Source organism: Leptinotarsa decemlineata, unplaced genomic scaffold, assembly GCF_025532065.1.
Source record: "Leptinotarsa decemlineata unplaced genomic scaffold, Ldec_3_MD MMD2_P_RNA_scaffold_9, whole genome shotgun sequence".
Lineage (NCBI taxonomy): Eukaryota > Metazoa > Arthropoda > Insecta > Coleoptera > Chrysomelidae > Leptinotarsa > Leptinotarsa decemlineata.
This window is the reverse complement of record NW_027412536.1, coordinates 5,916,536-5,939,478: the sequence shown is the minus strand read 5'-3', so window position 1 is coordinate 5,939,478 and position 22,943 is coordinate 5,916,536. Positions and strand designations below refer to the sequence as shown.

The 22,943-nt window shown below is 33.8% G+C and overlaps 1 protein-coding gene and 1 long non-coding RNA gene across 2 annotated transcripts in view; one reads left to right on the top strand and one right to left on the bottom strand.

Moving 5' to 3' along the window:
* LOC141480592 (uncharacterized) overlaps positions 1-22,943 on the top strand; it is a 415,328-nt gene that overhangs the window by 101,006 nt on the left and 291,379 nt on the right. The window lies entirely within an intron of this gene.
* The window catches only part of Rad23 (UV excision repair protein Rad23), a 112,820-nt gene that overhangs the window by 71,071 nt on the left and 18,806 nt on the right, over positions 1-22,943 (bottom strand). The window contains exons 3-4 of the mRNA XM_074170784.1: positions 11,431-11,566; positions 9,846-10,140 (exon numbers count right to left, since the gene is read on the bottom strand). Of these exons, the coding sequence (XP_074026885.1) occupies positions 9,846-10,140; positions 11,431-11,566 (431 nt within the window). The remainder of the gene's footprint in view (positions 1-9,845; positions 10,141-11,430; positions 11,567-22,943) is intronic.

The following is a 22,943-nucleotide window of genomic DNA, read 5'->3' as shown; positions in this document are numbered from 1 at the left end:
ACACATAGTTACTTTTATTATAGAACAAAGTATTGGAAAAAAAATAAAAAATAAATTGTTTATAACATTTTTTTTAAATGAACAATTGAAAAAAAAGAATGAAAAAAAAGTTTTTTCAAAACTTTAAAGAACAATAGAATTTATGATTTAAAAAAAACGGTTCCTTAATTTCAATATTTAGTTGCAAAAAACGATTGTTAATTAACAAACGCATTTTTTAGCAACAACAATTTTTTTAAGAAACCATTTTTTTTCTAAAACAAATGATTTTTTTCCATTAACATAATGCAAAAAAAAATTCGAATAGCTTATAAACAATGTATTTGTTTCTAATAAATTTATTAACAATAGCTGCAAAAAATAAAATAAAAAATATTAATTAGTTTTTAGCCATGGGACATTGAAACAATAAAAAATTTGAAAAAATTGTAATGTATTTTTTATAAAATTATAATTCTAAATTGTTAATAAAAAAATAGAAAATAACAATTTTTTCATTTTGGCAACGGTAATCTATTTTTTGCCTATTAAGGATAACTTCACCAAAGGAAAAAAATGCCAGGGTTTTAGTTTAATAATTATAGGGATTTTTATATTAACTTTCAATTCAGAAAAAGTTATTAATCAACAAATTTATAACACAACAAAGTTTTTGTTTCGGGGTTGAAATTAGATGATTTTAATGTATTTCCACGTGTTAAAACCGAAAGTGACCATAAAAATTATATATTAGCTCTTGTTTTCAAGATATTGTATCATTATATTATATATATGTATATTGAGTTTTCAACAAATGAAATATTTCATCACCAACAGTTGGTACACATGTTTGTTTACATAACACCCCTCTCATCAGCTGTTCTTAAGTAGTAAACATAACCTATGTGAGTTTGTCAATTGTACGCACGTGGTTGCTATTGAAATTATCGTGTGAAGTTGATTTTTAAATTAATTTAAGTGCTGATCTGAAATGCCTCGAAAGTGTGTGAATTCTGTCGATAGCTTTTTCTATATATGTGGTGAAATAACATTTAAGGCTCAGAAACGTAAAATGACACCTATCGTTAAGACAGCCTATGAACATTATTTTGGTGTGAAAGTTGGGGACCAAGATAAATCATGGGCTCCTCATATATGTTGTAATTCTTGTTCCGTCATATTGCGAGAGTGGCTGAAAAATAAAAACCGGGCAATGGCTTTTGCAGTACCTATGGTTTGGCGTGAGCCTACCAATCATACAGACGACTGTTATTTCTGCTTAACTCCTCCCATTAAGCAAGGTTTATCTGTGAAGAAAAGAGGAACGGTTAAATACCCTAATCTCCCATCTGCTCTTCGGCCTGTACCACACTCAGACAATTTGCCAGTCCCTTCTTCACCCCAAAACTATGAAATTTTAGAGGAAGGTGATGAAGACTGTTTAGAAGGAGCAACCCATCCTTCTACATCCTATGACCCTGATTTTGAGGTAAGCGATAGGTCTAGTGATCCGCACAGAATTAGTCAAGCAGAGTTGAGTGACCTTATAAGAGATCTTCGCTTGTCTAAGGAAAAGGCTGAGCTGTTAGGGTCAAGACTACAGCAGTGGATGTGAAAATATCTCAGTACAGACAGCGTCAAAAAGATTTGCTTCCTTTTTTTGAGAAAAAAGAAAACCTCGTAGTTTGTTCTGATGTTAATGGTTTGATGGACTGCTTGAATTTGGATCACACTCCATCTGAATGGAGACTGTTTATAGACACTTCAAAACTAAGCTTAAAAGCTGTACTTCTGCATAATGGAAATCAGCTACCCTCTATTCCTATAGGTCATGCAGTTCACATGAAGGAAACGTATATAAATATGAAAACACTTCTCCAATCAATCAAATATGAACAACACAAGTGGCACATCTGTGGTGATCTGAAAGTCATTGCTACACTCCTAGGAGTGCAATTAGGGTTCACCAAGTACTGTTGTTTTTTGTGTCTGTGGGACAGTCGGGATAGAAAATCTCACTATAAAAAAATGAACTGGCCTACACGAGACCTAAACCCTAATGAGAAAAATGTAGTTTACGAGCCTCTTGTAGATCCTAAGGATGTTCTCTTTCCCCCATTACATATTAAGTTGGGACTAATGAAAAACTTTGTGAAGGCCATGGACCAGGAAGGACAAGCTTTTAAGTACTTGAGAGCAAAGTTTCCCAGGTTGAGTGATGCTAAAGTCAAGGAAGGCATCTTTATTGGGCCTCAAATCCGTGAAATCGTAAATGATCCTGCTTTTGACATGATTTTAACAGGAAATGAAAAAAGAGCCTGGGAAGCCTTTAAGGGGGTTGTACATGGGTTTTTAGGTAACAAAAGAGATGATAACTTCACAGCATTGGTTAAAGAGCTTCTTCAAGCTTACCACCAACTTGGATGCAACATGTCCTTAAAAATTCATTTTCTTCACTTTCATCTTAATTTCTTCCCACAAAACTGTGGAGCTGTGAGTGACGAACATGGAGAAAGATTCCATCAAGACATTGCCTTAATGGAACAGAGATATCAGGGCCGTTGGAATGAAGCAATGCTTGCAGACTACTGCTGGTCTGTGTGTAGGGATGCTCCAGAAGTGTTTTATAAAAGACAAGCTAAACGACAGCGATCTTACAATGAATCGGATGGACTTAATTGAAATTTGGTGGTACAAACTTCTTTTATTTGTCAAAACACTAAGAATAATGTTTTTTTTTTATTAATTTTGTATTTTAAATATTCTAAAAGAAACATAACAATATTGTTTTATGTACTTTCACTTTTCACGTATAGTATAACTACTCTTTAAGATTAAGTACTGTGTATCTCAAAAACCAGAGCTAATAAAAATTTTTCATTGTTATTTTCGTTTTTATCACTCCAAAATTAGTAGAAATTGACTACATTACATTACATGAATCTTTTCATTCCTTAATATTTACATTTAATATGTTTAAATAATTTTGTTTTTTATGTCAGAGTGACGAAAGGCGCGCGGAAGCCAGACTACCCGCTTTTGGCTCTATTTTCAGGGCTCTGTAAAAATTATAAATAATCGAGATACAGTTTCGAGAGTCGGGACTTTTTTTACGCAAATTCATTGACCTTTTCAAATCTTTTTTCAAATTTCCAAAATTTTGAAAATTTTCCGAGACATAAGAAAAAACTATAGCCCCAGTTTTTTCACTTGATTGTTTATAACTTTTGTAATTTTTATCGGCGCGTTTTCGGACCTTTCCTTGAACTTTCTAGACAAAAATACGAATCGAATGACACTTTGATCGTAATTTTTGGACAGGGCTGAAAAATGACACCAAAAAGAGCTAAATCGAGTACATGTGAACCAGACTAAAGGAGCAACAAAATGCTTCAAACAATAAATTATTGATTCACATGTATGACATTAAACTAAAAAAATAACTTCACATGTACTTTTTCAATCCCTGTCTATCTGTCAAAAATTTTGTTGAAATCTTTTTTATTGCTAAGTAGCCGTCGCTCTGTTACTAACGATAACTCTCAGAATTCTAAACTTGCGCGAGCCAATGAATGTCGAGGTCTTGTCTATCAACGTGTATTATTATTCATGTTTATTCATTTAGCGTCATGTTTACTGTGCCATATTTTTCTTACTGCCACATAATCAATCAATTTCAAGTTCAAGTGAATCTATAACAATAATACTCGTAGAACGATACACACTTTGAATTTATTTTGATCCTGAAATGCTTTTCATTTTCTATTGTTTACACAAGGTGTCATTATATAAGTAGTGTCATTTCTAATTTTTACTTTATGATTTCACCATACATTACAGTCTATACTTTTAACGAAGGAGCTTAAAGTTAATTTTGTTAAATATTATAATATATATTATTTATGCGTTGAGTTATATATATATATATATATATATATATATATATATATATATATATATATATATATATATATATATATATATAAGAGGTTCATTTAATTTATTATCTGAAGTTACGTTATTTTTATATTTCATTTTTGTTATATTTATTGTGGAATAGGCCTACTGGGGAAACCACAAAGAAAAATTTTTACTTTATGATTTCACCATTCATTACAGTCTATAATTTTAACGAAGAAGCTTAAAGTTACTTTTGTTAAATATTAGGTATAATATATAATATTATTTATATGTTAACTTATACCGGGTGTCAACGAATCTATTAGACAAGTCATAATTTCTAGACTATTAGGAGAATTGAAGTGAGATTTGGTATAGTTGAATGGTATGTGGAGAGGAATGTTTTCACATATTTTTCACTTTCCGGTCACTTCCGGTTTCAGCGGAAATGGCTCCGGTTCTGAATTTTTAAATGGAACACCCTGTATATTGTAACATTTTTGGATTTCTGAGACAATTCTGGATCAGAAACTGACATTTCCGGAAGTTTTTCAGCCTACTTGATTTTTTCAGAGTCACTTTTAAAATTGCATCTAGGTGGCCATGATCGGACGTAAACTAATCTATGGACCTCAGGTGATATCAGAAAATTGCAATAGCGGAGTTTTAGTGACTAGTGTGTTGAATATGAATGAGACAAGTTTACAAAATAACATTTTCGTGTCTAACTATTATTTTTCAAATGGCGACCATTTTTTGACAAGCAATTTCCGAAAAAAGGATTTTTTGACGAATCTAACGTTACTAATTTATTTGCGATTGGATCAACAAATTTAACAAATTTAACTAATAATTTCAGCGATGCACTTAGATTTTTTGCAATATCCTAAGTTCTTGAAAATTCCACTATAGTAAATTTTCAAAGTGCATCCCTCCTTGTTCAAGACACATTTCAGCTCGTTCAATTGTTTCTCTCAACACGTTTTGTAACATTTGAGGCGATATACCTCTAAATGCCTGTTGAATCCTTTCTTCTAAGATTTCGAGAGTGGCTGGGGCTGTTGCATAGTAGACCCTTTCTTTTACATATCCCCAAATGAAGAAATCTAACACAGTCAGATCCGGTGAGCGGGCAGGCCACCGTACTGGACCGTTGGTTGCAATAACTCTATTATTAAAATGCTCTATTAAAAAATCAAGTACGTCTCTGCTATTATGGGGTGGTGCTCCATCTTGCTGGAAGTAAATTTGCCGTAAAACTTCTAAAGGCATATCATTAAGATGATCCTCGATTTCATTTTGAAGAAAACCCAAGTATCTAACCCCTGTTAACTGACCTTGAAACAATATTGGACCAATTATTCTGTTTCCAACGATACCAGCCTAGACATTGACGCCAAACCTTTCTTGAAAATTGCCCTCTCTCATTGCATGTTGATTTTGTTGGGCCCAGTACCGACAATTCTGCTTATTTAACATGCCATTATTTGTAAACCGTGATTCGTCGGAAAATAGAATGAAGTTGATAAAATTTGGGTTAACTCTATGATTTTGAAGCAACCAATCACAAAATACTACTCTTCTATTGCCGTCGTCAGCATACAAATGTTGATGTAACTGATATTTAAATGCTCGATATCCGTGCTTTTTCAGTATTTTTCTTGCTGATTCGTGACTTATCTGCATTTCTCTACTAATTTCTCTTAAAGAAACCGTTTTGCCAACTTCTACCATAGCAAGAACGTTAATCTCAGTCTCCTCATTTATGACAAACCTCTGTTCTGCGTATCGATTTCCCTCTTGCCTAAAACGACTCTCAACATAGGGAAAATACTGATGAGATGGGTGTTGCCGATTGGGATATCTCTGAGCATACAACTCAGCAGCTTTCCTTGAATTTCTGTGGCATTCTCCAAACAATAACAACATATCCACTTTTTCACTTTGAGTATACATTATTTCGACAAAAAATTAAACTTAAATTAACGAAAATCAAGAGAAACTTCTACTTTCTGCTCATAAAGCTTATGTCACTGTCATAACCTAGGTGAGCGTTTTGTTCTCCAAAGTGGACTTGATGGAAATAACCGCAAAATATTATGCATCATTCCTATCCATGGCACCCTTGACAAAAGTAAATGAATTTTTATCGAGTATTTTCCTCAGTAATATTTAATTTATGTTCTTATTTGTAATCCAATCGCAAATAAATTAGTATCGTGAGATTTGTCAAAAAATCCTTTTTTCGGAAATTGCTTGTCAAAAAATGGTCGCCATTTGAAAAATAATAGTTAGACACGAAAATGTTATTTTGTAAACTTGTCTCATTCATATTCAACACACTAGTCACTAAAACTCCGCTATTGCAATTTTCTGATATCACCTGAGGTCCATAGATTAGTTTACGTCCGATCATGGCCACCTAGATGCAATTTTAAAAGTGACTCTGAAAAAATCAAGTAGGCTGAAAAACTTCCGGAAATGTCAGTTTCTGATCCAGAATTGTCTCAGAAATCCAAAAATGTTACAATATACAGGGTGTTCCATTTAAAAATTCAGAACCGGAGCCATTTCCGCTGAAACCGGAAGTGACCGGAAAGTGAAAAATATGTGAAAACATTCCTCTCCACATACCATTCAACTATACCAAATCTCATTTCAATTCTCCTAATAGTCTAGAAATTATGACTTGTCTAATAGATTCGTTGACACCCGGTATATTCAAGAGTTTTATTTAATTTATTATCTGAAATTACGTTATGTTTATATTTTATTTTTGTTATTTTTATTGTGGAATAGGCCTACTGGAGAAACCACAAAGAAAAAAAAAACGCGTCTGTCACTCTACCGCAAGGTGACGAGGAAAAGGGTGAATTATTTGAGTATTTTTTCTGCCCGACGAAATATTTCGAGACGTAGGTCTCATTCAGCACCTCTCATAGTATGTAGTTATGCAAAAAAATCCCCATCCATGAATATTTTGATGTAGTTATTGCAAATGATATTGAAAACATAAAAGGGTGTGTGGGAGTCGTTTTTCTGCCCGGCAAAATATTTTGACATATAGGTCTCATTCAGCACCTCTCATTATGTAATTATGCAAAAAATCCCCATCCACGAATATTTTAATGTAGTTATCGAATTTAGTTTTGAAAACAAATAAGGGTGCGTGGGGGTAGTTTTTCTGCCCGACAAAATATTTTGAGACAGGTCTCATTCAGCACCTCTCATAGTATGTAATTATGCAAAAAAATCCCCATCCACGAATATTTTAATGTGGTTATTGAATTTAGTTTTGAAAACAAATAAGAGTGCGTGGGGGTACTTTTTCTGCCCGACAAAATATTTTGAGCATTCAGTATCTCTCATAGTATGTTATTATGCAAAAAAAACCCATCCTCTAATATTTTGATGGATTTATTGAATTTAGTTTTGAAAAAAAATAAGGGTGCGTGGGGGTTGCGTTTCTGCCCGGCAAAATATTTTGAGATATAGGTCACATTCAACACCTCTCATAGTATGTAGTTATGGAAAAAAATCCCCATCTTCTAATATTTTGATGGAGTTATTGAATTTAATTTAGGAAACATATAAGGGTGTGTGGGGGTAGTCTTTCTGCCCGACAAAATATTTTGAGACATAGGTCTCATTCAGCACCTCTCATAGTATGTAATTATGCAAAAAAAATCCCCATCCACGAATATTTTAATGGAGTTATTGAATTTAATTTAGAAAACATATAAGGGTGTGTGGGGGTAGTTTTTCTGCCCGACAAAATATTTTGAGACATAGGTCTCATTCAGCACCTCTCATAGTATTATGCAAAAAAAAATCCCCATCCTCTAATATTTTGATGGGGTTATTGAATTTACTTTTGAAAACAAATAAGGGTGCGTGGGAGTTGCGTTTCTGCCTTGCAAATTATTTTGAGATATAGGTCTCATTCAGCACCTCTCATAGTATGTAATTATGAAAAAAAAATCCCCATCCACGAATATTTTAATGTAGTTATTGAATTTATTTTTGAAAACAAATGAGGGTGCGTGGAGGTAGTTTTTCTGCCCGACAAAATATTCTGAGATATAGGTCTCATTCAGCACCTCTCATAGTATGTAATTATGGAAAAAAATCCCCATCCACGAATATTGTGATGGAGTTATTGAATTTAATTTTGAAAACATAAAAGGGTGTGTGGGGGTAGTTTTTCTGCCCGGGAAAATATTCTGAGATATAGGTCTCATTCAGCACCTTTCATAGTATGTAATCATACAAAAAAAATCCCCATCCACGAATATTCTGATGGATTTATTGAAGTTTATTTTCAAAGCATGTACGGTTGTGTAAAGATAAAGAATAGCCGATGATGCGGAGAGAGGGAAGAGGGGATAGATGAAATCAGTCGAATGACCTATAAATAGTCAGATCTCAAAGGAATAAGCCCAGTTATCACCCGAAGACGATTATGGATACTAACAATCCAAACATTGTGAAGTAACTTGGTTTGGAATCTTTTAATTTTATATTTTTTAATTTTCGTTTCTTGTTAATAATAATTTTTTAGCTTGTGTTGATAGTTCAATTTTTTTTATTTTTTTGGCTGTTGCTTGTATGTTATTGCATTGTACCTTCAGTTTTTTGCTCAATGAAATTGTTACTTTTCAGCTAATCTTTTTAATTTTTTACGGATTCTTTCAGGGATTTCAAATCAATTTATATCATATTAGACAATTGAAGTCCGAACTAATAAAATCTTCAAATTTTTTCCGACAAACTTCGTTATCAGCTGCCAAAATACATTTTTTATTGAACTGTCCCTCCGTAAATGGTTTATGTTCAACAATTAATTTTGAAATATGTAAACCCGTTTTGTTCCTTACATTTTTTAAAAACGTTCTGATGTGCTTCCAACGATTTCTGTACAGAATCAATTTTATTTTGACTGAATTGAGATTTATATTTATCATATTCATTCACCATTGTGTTTCGCGTTGTAGTGGCGACGCAAATTAAATTCTTTGAATACGCTTATGGATTCTTTGCAAATCAAGCATTGTGCTTTACTGTAATTATTAATAATGAAATAATCAAAACCCCACTTTTCATTGAATTCGCGGTTTTCCTCAATAATTTTCATTTTCTTTGGTATTTTATTCATGTATCCTACGTTAAAATATGAATTGTAGTGAACCATCATAAGGTTGTCAATTAGAACATGTTTATGTGCAAAATACACATATGAACACACATTAGCAAACTGGCGAAATGAAAGAATACTACACTTGCTAAGCGAGTTTTCCTAGGCGCTAGGGGTGAGGATTAAACTTGCTGGTGAACAACAAAATAAATCTTATTAGTAAGTTTGGATATTCAAATGAAAACTCCAACCATCAACCGTAACAAAAAAGATGTAGAAATAATTAAAACGTTTGTTTTGACCTGAAAGTTAAACAGATAACCTTCCCGAGGAGCCTGATCATCTGGAAAAAACCTTCAAACGAAATTGATATTCAAGCCATTGATTTCAACTGAAAGAGGGAATTAAGGTAAATGAAGTCTGGCTAGCTGCACTAAACTGTACATGAATCAGAACAATTAACGTAACCAATAATAAAAACGAAGCCACGCCCATTACCGATAAGTTAAAATCGGCGTCTCAAATCTTGACCACTAGAGCCGTTGCCTTACTGTCTTTGATGTCTACCGCACTTGTAGACGAAACATCAGATATGAAAAATGCAAATTAACTAAACCGGAAAGAAAATTTGACACACTTCACTAACATTATTTCCCAAGATCACTTTCATCATTACTTCAACAGTCATATTTTTCACTTTTTATTAACAATTTCAATGCCTTTTGATTTATTTGTGATATTTTTTTATATTCTTTAACAATTATTAAAACGCGACGTGATTGTTAAATAGACTAAAATGTAAATAACCTAAAGAGAAAAAAATTCAACATACAGCTTCTTGTTCATCTAAAACAGGTATTCCATTGATCAAATATTCGACTGCTCTATCGGGATTGTTAAAACTCGCCCGGAGTGCCTGTTCTACTTGATCTCTGACATATCCCATATCCATGATGTTTCGCACCATATTTTCATAATCTTCTCCCATCAAGAGGGCAGATTCTGCTGCACTACTGATTGTGGATGGTAGCTCGGCAACAACTACAGGAGGTGGCGGATTTGCAACAGGTGCCGGATCTTCAGAGACTGGAGCCGGTGTAGGTCTAGGACTGTGTGTAGCTGGCATACTGAAAAGTTACATAAACTGTTATTTTTTTGTCAAAAGGAGATAAGATATTACACTGATGAATTAAACTGTATTATAATTTATTTCGTCTCAATATGCAACAAAAGAATAAACATTCAATCAAAAAAAGATACCTGAATTTATTTTTGAAGAAACTGATTTTTTCTGTTTGTATCTCTATGATAAGGTTTCTTTAATATGTAATAATTCAAATCAGAGGGAAATTTCACTCGTTCATAAAAGAGCAAATGACGGGTTATTTTTATTGGGGCCTTTATAACTGTTTATAGTTCTCATGCCACCCTTTGCATTCTCAGTCTATGAAAGCAACCAAAAGTCTGAGTGCTAGTACTAGCCTGAAAAATTTCAGTTTTGTTGTGCGATATTTTCCTGGTCTTCATGTTTTGGTACTTCCATGGTAATTCGATCCATAGTTTGTTTAGGATTATGAAAACACTCCTTAATTTCACGTTCGGAAATGTTAAGATTCTGTATGAACCAAAATACACTAGGATAATGGATCAAATTTGAAAGAAACATAAAGTAACCTTTGAAACTGCTTGTTAAGTTTAACATATGTTAAACTGAACTGGTTTCAAAGAACATGCGGCACATATTCGATTTGGGAAACCAGGAAAGTTTTTTGTTCAATCTGCCTTGGAATCAGCCATAGAATAAACGATCATTAACTGACGTTGTGGAGACCGGTTCATTAGCCTTTTTAGATACCTACTTTAAATGTTCAGAAATAGCAAATTGTGGCAAATATCTCTTTATTAATTCCATCTCCTGCTCTTAGTGATTTTTTTTCGTTCTCCTCGTTTTCTGGTTGAACTTTTTCTCCTATTTTTTTCTTCTTCTTATCTAGCAAGGTATTGGCATTGATCCCATTTTTTAAGAAAGTCTTGACTTTCATACACCTTTTCATACTTGGATGAAGTTTAAATGGAGTTCATGAAAACTCCATTGAAATTAGCAAGAACTGTAATGTGAAATTTCTCGCAAATTTGTAATTGCGTTAATTAATAGTTTATAACTATTGAAAATTCTTCGAGATAAACTCGAGTGTAGCTGACGAAAGGTATGCATAAAGTGAAATTATTTTATAAACTTTTCTTCACAACAATTATGATTTTGGATTTTAATGGGAATTTTAAAACAATCAGTGAATTAACAATAGGTGATATTATTTACTATTGAACTTGAGGTGTTCAAAATTTATAGTTTCGATTTTTTAATTTCACCAAATTATATCAACCATGAGAAATGTGAATTTATTGAACATTCTAACCTTGCAGAATGAACAGAGCTGCTATCACCACTGTCCGTCTTTTCTGGCTGCTTTGGTTTCGTGACCATAACCACAATAAATTTTTTCTCGTCGATGTTATATTCCGATAAGACTGTCTCATCTGTAAGTATTTTGCCTGTAAAATAATAAATTGATACATTAGTTTTGAATGTTTGGAGCAGTCAAAATATACAGTGTGTCTCATTTCTCATGGAAACACCCCCGTATCTTCCATAATAATTGAGAAAGAATAATGAAACTCTCAGGACTGATGGAAATGCTCAAAATGCACATACCACCTAAATGAGGTTGGCCAAAGTGATATCACTGCGATGGAACAACCCATTCTTACGGTAAAACATACTAGGGGGCAGAATAGGCTCAAAATTCCTTCAGAATTCAGATCTGTGATCAGGACTATCAACTTACTACGAATACACTTTTTCCCTGATAAAAATTAAATCCTGAAAAATCCGAATTTGTCTCACTTCTCATGGAAACACCCCCGTATCTTCCGTAATAACTGAGGTAGAATGATGAAACTCTCAAGACTGATGGAAATGCTCAAAATGCACCAACCACCTAACTGGGTTTGGCCAAAGTCACATAACTGCCCGCCACTCGCGATGGAACTACCCATTTTTACGATAAAACATACTGAGGGGGCGAAATAGGCTCAAAATTTCTTCAGATTCGTGATCAGGACTACCAACTTACTCCGAATACACTTTTTCCCTGAAAAAATGTCAGTCCCGAAAAATCAGAATTTGTCTCACTCCTCATGGAAACACCACCGTTATATTTCGTAATTATTGAAGTAGATTTTTTTTTGGTTTTGACATCAAAACACGAACCCGTCCTAGAAAATCAGAATTTTACATGAAAAATCAATTGTTTAAGAGAAACTTGACTTTTGTTTACTCATAAATTATTTATTTTTTACTTGGTAACAGGAAAGTTATTTCTCGCCAAGTCAATGAGAGAAAAAATGTTAATTTTGTAAGTGGAATGGAAACATGATATCAGTGAGGTTTTTTAATAATAATAATAATATTAATAATAATAACTTTGGCTTATCAAAGCGCCTGACGTTCGCTTTTCTCAGGTCGAGTGAGCTGAAGTCGGAAACTGAGGGGTTCATCATGGCTTGCCAGCATGGTGTCTTCAACACCTTAGTCTACCGCAGTCGCGAAATGGGTATAGAGGTTCCTCACACAAGGTGCAGGGCCTGCCGCGAGGCGCCCGAGACCATAATGCACTTGCTATCCAGCATGTCCAGCATATGCGGTCTCGGCCTATATCTTTCGACATAAGGCGGCCCTAAGAGCGCTATATTACCATCTTCGGCACTCTTACGGTATTGACGAGACACCGGTGTTGCCCTACGCTCCGGGGATATTGAATCCGTTGTGGGGAACGAAACGTGCCGAATTTATTGGAATTATTCGTTCCCCACCCCCAGGCTCATACAAGCTAATAAGCCTGATGTAGTCCTTCTCGACCACTAGAGCAAAACCATATTTGTCGTGGAGTTTTCAGCTCCAGGCGAGACAAATATCGTCAGAAAAGAGGAGGAAAAATGGATAAAATATCAAGATTTTACCTTCGAACTCCGCAGACTCTATCCAGATCACTCTGTTATGATGGTTGTTGTGATTATTGGAGTACTTGGTGGAATGATGCCCTCCCTACTCGCGAATCTTAAAATCGTACCGGCTTGCCGCACTAAGGCAGAAAACTTAACCGCACAGATGCAGAAGGCTGTCATTCTTGGCTCACTGCGCTTGCCCACGGCACATGATTCTCGGACCCAATTATCACTTACCCCACGGTGTGAGGAGTGGTCATACAGGACAATATAAAATTTCATTCACAATACTTAACCATAAACGAAAAATAAAATGAACAAAAAAAAACTAATTCTAATTACCTACTTCAAGTACACGTTAGCAATTCTAATAATGTTTTAGGATAAATAAAAATAATGATTAGCATTCCCATCTTCCCATTATTTTCAAAAAACCAAGTGCTTTTTGTATCCCAAAATTTTATGTAGTTCAAAACTATTTCGAAGTAGTACTTTCAAAATCACGTTTTCAATTGAAAAACCAAACAATCAATCTCAAATTGATTTAATTGTTGATAATTTCATATTTTTGTGCCTTCTATCAAACTTCCCTCCAAGCGAACACATTTTTCTATGCGCCTTCTATTATTTCTTCCAACTCTTCTCAGTTCTCTACGTGTGATTTCTCTACACGCTCGTATAATTTTTGCACGGAGATCTTTCCTTTTTGTTGGCCTATCCTTATAAACTTCATTTTTCAACGTTTCATAAATAAAAATCCAATGGAGTTAGATCTGGGGATCGTGGTGGCCACACTACGAGAAGGCTCTTGGGTCCTATCCATTTCATAGGTAGGTTACTATTCAACCAAATCCTTGTTATGCCACTATTGTGAAGTGGTGAACCATCTAACTGAAAACTCATGTTGGGTCTCATATCTAAAGGTAGTTCTTCCAACATATCGGAAAATGCATTTTTGAGAAAATCAACGAATAGTCATTCGTTTAGATTTTGACCGAAAAAAATGGCCCGGTAATATTTTCGTTCAGAATACCACACCACAAATTAATTTTCTGAGATATTTGTTCTCTACAATTCACCACCCAAGTTGGATTTTGTTCAGCCCAAAATATCATGTTCTGGGAAGATAAAACACCATTCGTGGTAAAGGTAGCCTTATCACTTTATAAGATATACTCTAAAAAATTCCTGTCATTGAGATAATTTTTCTGAATCAATAAACAATACTCCATACGGCGGATTTCATCTCCTTCGTGCAAAATATGTAGAAATTTGGGTTTGAAAGCATGCACGTTATGCCTCTTTAAACACTTCCATATTTTACTGCGGCTCATATTGAGTTGAAGCAATAAATTTCTCAAACTAGGTAATTCTAGAATCAGCTTGATAAGCCTCCAATATGGTATCATCTTCAATATGTTGTCGTACAATTTTTCTATCCTTTGTTACTTGGTCGGTGCTCACGAGAAGATTATATATTTTATGGACAGTTCCAGGGTGTACAGCTACCTCTAGCGGTTGTCTTCTACTGAATTCAGTGGCCGCTTCACGATAAGACCTCACGCCTTCAGTAACAAAACAATTTCAATTTTTTCTTGAAGTGACAGACGTGCCATGTTGAACTTTGTTAATCAAAATGAGCTGATATCAGTTAAAATAGGAACTTCAGAAATATTAAAATATGAACAGGAACTCACGAACAAAAAACGACTGGAACACAGGAAGAATGCCAAACACAAACACAAGAACAATGAACACAATGGGAACAAAAACACAACAGGAACAACAATACTAGAAACAAAAAATACAACAGGAGCTTTCAACAATATTGTCAAGTTGGCAGTAAATGTCAACGAGCAACTGTTTTTCATGGCAATCTCAGGGCATTGCATGATTTTTATTTAGTGGAACTGATGTAATTCAATCCCTTCAAATAATTTCAGACAATTCAGCAAGTAGGTAAAATAATCTAAACTCTACCTATTTGCCGAGTGCGATTTTTTCTTTAAAAATTAACTGCTGTTTCGGTGTTGCAATGAGTATGAAGATTAATTTGGTTTTCTCAATATTTTAATAAAGAACCCCGCACATTTCTTATGAGAAATGGCTTGCCGTGAATTTTGCTGAATTTTTGATATGTTCTATTTCTTGATGTGCTGATTGAAATTGTCCATAGCCAAAGCTCAAAAATGTACAGTTTTAGAGATGTGAACCTTTGAAAAGAGATTTTTTTTCATTTTTTGCAGTATTTGCTCATCAATCGGAGAGCTCTCACTTTTGGTTGGGATAGAATTTGGATGTTCGGCACCCATAATTAGTTTTACGAATGGTCTTTCTCAGTTATATTAGATGCCACCATCAATAATTTTTCATACACTACTCTACACTATCTCTGTGCTGTGACATTTTCCCCAGAGAGGCTCAAAATGGATGATAGCATCTCACAGCCAAACGAATCCGTGAAAATGTCTGCATCTTTGATACCTGAAAGTAATCTCCACATAGAACGAAGGGGTTCAGGTATTGGAAGTAAACTATTTTGCCCCCTAGTATGTTTTACTGTAAAAATAGATTATTCCATCGCGAGTGGCGTGCAGTGTATATCACTTTGGCCAACCCCATTTAAGTGGTAGAGCATTTTCAGCATTTCCATCAGTCCTGAGAGTTTTATCATTCGACCTCAATTATTACGGAAGATACGGAAGCGTTTCCATGAAAAGTGAGACAAATTCGGATGTTTCAGGACTGAAATTTAATTGGGAAAAAAATGTATTTATAGTAAGCTGGTAATCCTGATCACGAATCTGAAGGAATTTTGAGCCAATTTTGCCTCCTAGCATATTTTACCGTAAAAATGGGTTGTTCAATCGCGAGTTACGGGCAGTGTATATCACTTTGGCGAACCATATTCATGTGATAGCTGCATTTTGAGCATTTCTATCAGTCCTAAGAGTTTCATCATTCTACCTCGATTATTACGGAAGATATATATTATATATATATATATATATATAAATATATATATATATATATATATATATATATATATATATATATATATATAATATATATATAATATATATATATATATATATATATATATATATATATATATATATATATATATATATATATATATTCAAAAAATTATTTTATTTAAACATTTTAAAATTATTTCACTGGCCATGCTTGGCACTTACTCGGTGGCGTAACAGGATTACCAAAAGGCACACCAACACCATGACTGACACAAACAAAATCAAAAGTATCTGAATCTGGGTACAGTGCTGCCAAACACTCACAAAAGAAGTGAATGGTTTTTTTTGACAGACTCAACACTGCGCCCAAAACCAAACACTATCTGTTGCTTGGGGAACCTGGAGGTATTAGTTCCAATTTCGAAATGTAATTATAAATATTGCTGAGGTTGTTGAGCTCAGTCTTTTTGTTCATGTTATTGGTATTCCTTTTGATAAAGAACATTTCTTTAAACAACCGTTTTTGTAAATTGCTTTCAGTACACAAAACTTTAACTTCGGTGTAGTTCATTGTGTGTTTAGTGCTGATGACATGATCTGCAAGTGCACAGGTGGTTTTGTTTGTGTTACAATCACTTTTGTGTGACGTTATGCGTGACATGACATATATTGGACAAACATCTAGAATTTTATCTGGACGCAGTTAGGGAACTAACTAATTTCGTTATTCAATAATCACTTCTGATTATATAATAATCACAATAACTATCCTCCTGAGATCAGAACTTGAATAAATAGCTATTTTGAGTACTTCCTTATGAATTTGTGCTAAGAATTGATACACAGTGTACTTTTAGTTTTTATTTTATTAAGGAAATAATAAAAAATAGACCATTACATTGGACTTCCGGTCTTAAGTACAATAAAAAAGCAGAATATCATGCCCAATATGTTGGACATTCGGTCTCTAAGATATCTATTTTTATCTTTTATGATATTCATGAAAACAATTATGACTTCCAGTAATGCAATAGAAAGCATTACATTTTTCACACATAAATTTTGTTTTTCTTCGTACACTGTGAATACTTGCAGCTCACAGCATTTTTGAGATCACTTCTTAAAACAGGCAAATGTTGCCTACTTCTAAGACTGGCATTATTATTATTTTGCATGGGTGACGAAGAATAATCGAGGTTGTAGAACATTGTATCCCATTGGCGTATTCCTTGTGTGGACTGAGTTTTGACAGACCTCATTTTCTGTATTTTCATCATCGGTAGATCCTAATAGCCATTCAGATATTTTTAGTTTAAAGTCAAAAAGTTGCATGTACATATCTTCAAGTTTTTTTAGATCTTCTCGATAAAACATCCAAGAATTTGCAATTGCCAAATCTGTAAAATGAAATATCATTTTAACAGTCCATTTATTGTTCCTGGAAATTGATATGAAAGTATGCTATCATTCTGTCGATAAGATCAATGCCAATGGCAACTACGTGAAGCCTTTTAACCCGTATAAATTCCTTATCGTTTCGACCATCGTTTGCATTCGTCCACAGGGTGCTCTTCTGAATGCGTTGACGTAAATGGTACCGGTTTTAAATCGTACCATTGAATGATGTTAATTTTTCCATCAGATCTGACACTTTGTTCAGTTGCTCCCCTACCTAGTCTCTTCAAAACCTTCTCGCTTGTTAGATGAACGGCTCGTGGGATTCTTGATTTCATTAACCTTTCAGTAGTCGCGCTGAATATTAGAACACTAGTGGTCGCTGCGGACTGCCGGTCCGCATTAACAAAATACCCACATTTTGTCATAATTAGTAACATATAATGTACATTAAGGGTAATAAAACAACTAATAAATAGAAATTAGTATATTACGTTGTTTTATAGGCAAAAAAACTTAAACAAATAAATCAAAATAATTACGTGTAAAAAATTTTTCGATCGCACATAGCACATCGACCTCTTTGATTTGCTGTAGGTTCCAGAGGCTGCTCAACAGGTTCTATCCCTAGAATCTCCCTAATTCTGAATTTTATTGACTTTGGTGTATTTGATAAAGTGGAGCGAATCCTTATCTGCTCGCTTAGAAGTTCAAACGCTAGTTTACGTAGAAAATCTCTTCGCAAAAGATTTGCATCTATATCATTTGCCTTAAAAATTACCAATGAATTTATTCCCGCAACGTTTAACATGGAATAAAAAATTACCATTGGCCACCTCCGAGTTCCACGTGCGCAATTATATGCAGCACAGAGCTTATCAACCGTATCTTCTCCACCCTTAGTTTGATTGTAATTCACTATTATGTCCGGTTTACCTGTTTCACTATCAATAATGTCGTCATGGTGCAAACTTGACATCAGCAAAACATTTTCGCCCTTCTTTGGAATATACGATAATAACGTACAATTTTCATGAAACGCAAACATAGAAGACTTTTCAGGACGATTTATTGGTCGTGAAAATTCGATAGGAATTTCTCTTTTATTTTTTCTCACCGTTCCTAAAAGAGTTAACTTGAAATTCTTTCTTAGATTTTCTATTAGTTTGAAACTAGTGAACCAGTTATCAGTAGTCACGTTTCTTCCAGTTCCTCTAATAGGTTCACAAATCCTTTCCACAACAGCTTCTGGAGAGTTATTTACTTCCCATACACCTGGCGGTTGTTTGCCAACATATACTTCCATCTTACAGGTATAAAATACTTTTGGATCACAAAGAGCATAAATTTTAATTCCATATTTATTAGGTTTATTGGGTATGTATTGACGAAAAATACATCTACCTCTAAATGCTTCTAGCTTCTCGTCAATGGTAACATATTGGAAGGGAGTAAATGCACTTTCACAATTTTGTACAAACATGTCAAACATAACTCGAATTGGTGCCAATCTGTCTACAGCCCTTCTAGCTTGGCGGGTTTCAAGATCGTCAAATCGCAAATGTAGAAGAAATCGAAATCTTTGTAGAGACATAGTAAGCCTAAAAATCTCCACACCAGTGCCATCAACTCGCCATAAATCCTCAGCATTCAAGCGGTTGCTTTTCAATACTCCAGCCATATATAAAAGCCCGATTAACGCTTTAATTTCGATGACATTGGTTGTTTTGGCATCACGTTCACGCGAATATCGGTTTTGAGAGGCCTGAATGTGTTTATTTGTATTTTCCACAATAATTTGTAGCATATTGGCAGGAAAAAAACACTGCAATATTGCCAAAAGAGTTTTTAGCGATTTAGCAATGCCTTTTGGGCCAGGTAAGTGAGAAACTAAATTTTCCGAGCGGGTTCTTACATTTTTTGGGGAACAGTGTTTTCTCCATTTGGTAATTTGGTCCTTACCGAGGAAAAATGGGCCAACATGTTCTGGCAAAATATTTTCATCGTCGTCCGAAATGTCCTGCTCACTATCTGTTTCATGCACTTGTAATTCTACAGCATCTTCTTCCCCATCTTCGCATTGGTCAAAAGGTGGTTCCTCTTCATCAGATGACTCCAAACATTCTTGCATTAAACGGTTTAAACGCTCTTGCTCTTTTTCATACGACCCCATTCTATGAATAAATATATAATATATAATACAGATAAACATAAAATTCCCGAACCTAACGTACCTTTAGTATATAAGCTCTAATAATTTTAGGTACGTAACTAGTCGCTGCGGACTGTCAGTCCGCGATCCAAAATTTTCAGAAAAAACGACAACCTGTCCACTCAACTACTCAACCATAAACTGCCACGGGATCTCGCCGGAAGGTACCGAGAAGCGCGATGCCTATTAAGAGGGGATAATCAAAATTATCGTCGAATAAAAGTAGGTGCGGACTAGGAGTCCGCGCGCGACTACTGAAAGGTTAAAGTGCCAGAACCATGCAATTTGTTTTCTAATAAAAACTCGAGTAGTGATATTGTTGTGAAATATCTATCCATGAAAATCTTAGATCCTTCATTGAGCAACTGGAAAATTCTAACAGCCGAAGGTCCTACACCCAAATATTTGGCGGAATTATCTAGAAATGTATCTCTACATTGGTATACTTTGAAATCCAAAACAAGACCTGAAGGCGTTGCGCATACAGAGTTCTTAAGCTCTTCTGGATTTGGTTTCCCTCTAACAAATTGTTTCATAGCGCAAATTCCTGTAAATGGAATCATTTGCTCATCTATTGAAACAGTTTTGTTTCTTGGCAAGGATAGGAATGTTTTCCTGATTTTCTGCAAGAATGGGCGTATTTTCCATAACTTGTCTGTCTTCCGCAAATTTTCAGAAATGTCACCATCTACTACACATTTCAAATGGTTTCTTATTGTGAAGTACCTATCTCATGTCATACAAGTGACAATTGAATAAACTCTTGTTGTTTTTGCCCAATACATACGTATCCTGGGATATTTCAACAAACACATTAGAACGTCTCACATTTTTCCGATGTAAATCTTTGTTCAGCTTTACTTTTTTTACGTTTCTTGGAAGAGTTCAACTCAGCATTTTCTTGGGTTTTTGAAATCCTCCTCTGATACAGACTTAATGATATATCATCATCTGAGTTATAGTCCCTTCGGTAATTTTGTTCTTCTTTTTCTTCTTCATATTTTCTGTTCATCTTCTACTATCTGATCAGTACTGTCAATGTCTTCATCCACAAAATTTTGGCAGTCACCTACTTCTTGTTCCAAATCCGAATCACATTCTAATAACTGCAAAAGTTTATCATTATTTTTAACCGGTATTAAATGTTTTCGATGGCCAAAAATTGCTGATAATAAAAAATTAATGCTTCAGATGTTTTACAAAAAGGCATTTTCTTAGAGTCCCAATGTCCAACAAATTGGATTGGAATAAACCCAAGAATTCGACTTTTGAGTCCACACGTCCATTTTATTGGACATTGTACAAATAGACATCCTATAGAATAATTTCTTTACTTTGGCAATGTTTTTGATAAGAAATATTTAAGAGGTGTTGATATAGTATTTTATGCAAAAATATTTAAATAATAACTAAGACGAACTAAGAAATTGGTACTTACCATCATACGTTGCTCTATTAAATTGCACTAATAGCAGACTGCACGCCAGTTATTCGTGAGAATCACACGTTCGGTACTAGATGGCGATACTATGCATGTCCAATGTTGTACAATAGGTTCATGAGTCGCTATTTGAAGTATTAGTTTAACATGGATTAAAAACGATATGTCCAACTCAGTGGAGTTGGACATATATATATATATATATATATATACATATATATATATATATATATATATATATATATATATATATATATATATATATATGTTAACTCGAAGATTCTCACGGATAAAGTATGATGAGCTGTTTTCTCGGGTTTCGCTCCGTGTTCTGTGTATTTTCTCCCCATAAGGATTATTTTCACAACGTTTCGGCAAAGTCTCATTTGCCATCTTCTGGTGATGTCTGGTTTTTTCAACTAGACTGTCTAGTTGAAAAAACCAGACATCACCAGAAGATGGCAAATGAGACTTTGCCGAAACGTTGTGAAAATAATCCTTATGGGGAGAAAATACACAGAACACGGAGCGAAACCCGAGAAAACAGCTCATCATATATATATATATATATATATATATAAAATAAAAATACATATAATAATATATATGATAAATATTTCGTTTATATAGGTGAGTGGGAAAATATGGATTCAAATAACAGGGTGATAATTGAAAATACTTCTGAATACTACTTACTCACATATACATATAATCGATCGTTTCAAAAACACTTCACTAACTTTCTTTGAAAGCTTCTGATAATTTATCTTCCATATTCTCTGTTTCACTGTCACTGTTGTCATTTAAATCAATAATGAATTCATTTCCACCATTAATATGGAAGTGTCCAATCTATGATCTTTTTCAACTAAAAGTAGTCGTTTAATCCTTTTCCGAGAGTCTTCTTCGGTGATATTAGATACGTCTTCTTTAATATTACTGGAACTTTTTCCCAATACCAAACCATTATTTTATCACCTCGACACGTTTTTCAATTACCAAGTAATCATCTTCAAGAGGAAGATCAAACTAATCATACTTACAAAGCTATCCTTATTTATACCATAAATCTACTCAAATTAATTTTACAATGTGTCCTTATGTAATAGTAAATCTAATAATTGAAAAATTATAAGCTATATAAAATTAATTTCACATAATAATGATAATAACATATATTCACACTGAAAAAATATACAAATACATATTACAAAAATTACGTACAATTTTAACAAGTTATATAGTATACTATTAGGTATTGGTGCACCATCGTTATTCATAATATTATTATATTTACTTATTTCTACACTGTCATAGGCATCTAGATGCCTGTTGTTCAACAACACCTTTTACTTTGACTATACATACATACACATACATACAAAATTACATGAATACAAGAGATACAAATCTGTTTACTTACTCAAAAGGAACATTTGAATGAATATATTAAATAACTAATTAATTGTTACATTCAACAGGTATTTTGGTAATATCTTCCATCTTGCCAATTTTCAACATGTTCTGCTGATTACTCGGCTTACTCTGAATTAGTGGGTTTAGTATAATAATCTATTTTAACAGAGTTATCGTCTTTCCTGATTAAAAGGGTATCTAAAAAAGGTACTGTTTTGTAATTTTTTCTATGGTGAGTAGAATAAATGGATTGTAATTGTTAATAATAATTTTTGTCAAAAGGTACAGCACATATCCACAAACTTTTTTTTAAAAAGGAAGCTGAAATGATAATTTTGGAATACTTTCATACATATAATAAATAATCCATCACATATTGGGCCAGAATAGGTGATAAAGTATATCCCATTGGAGTATCAAGTACCTGTTTACAATATTCGTCATCATAAATGAAAACAGTAGTATCAAAAATGAAGTCTATTA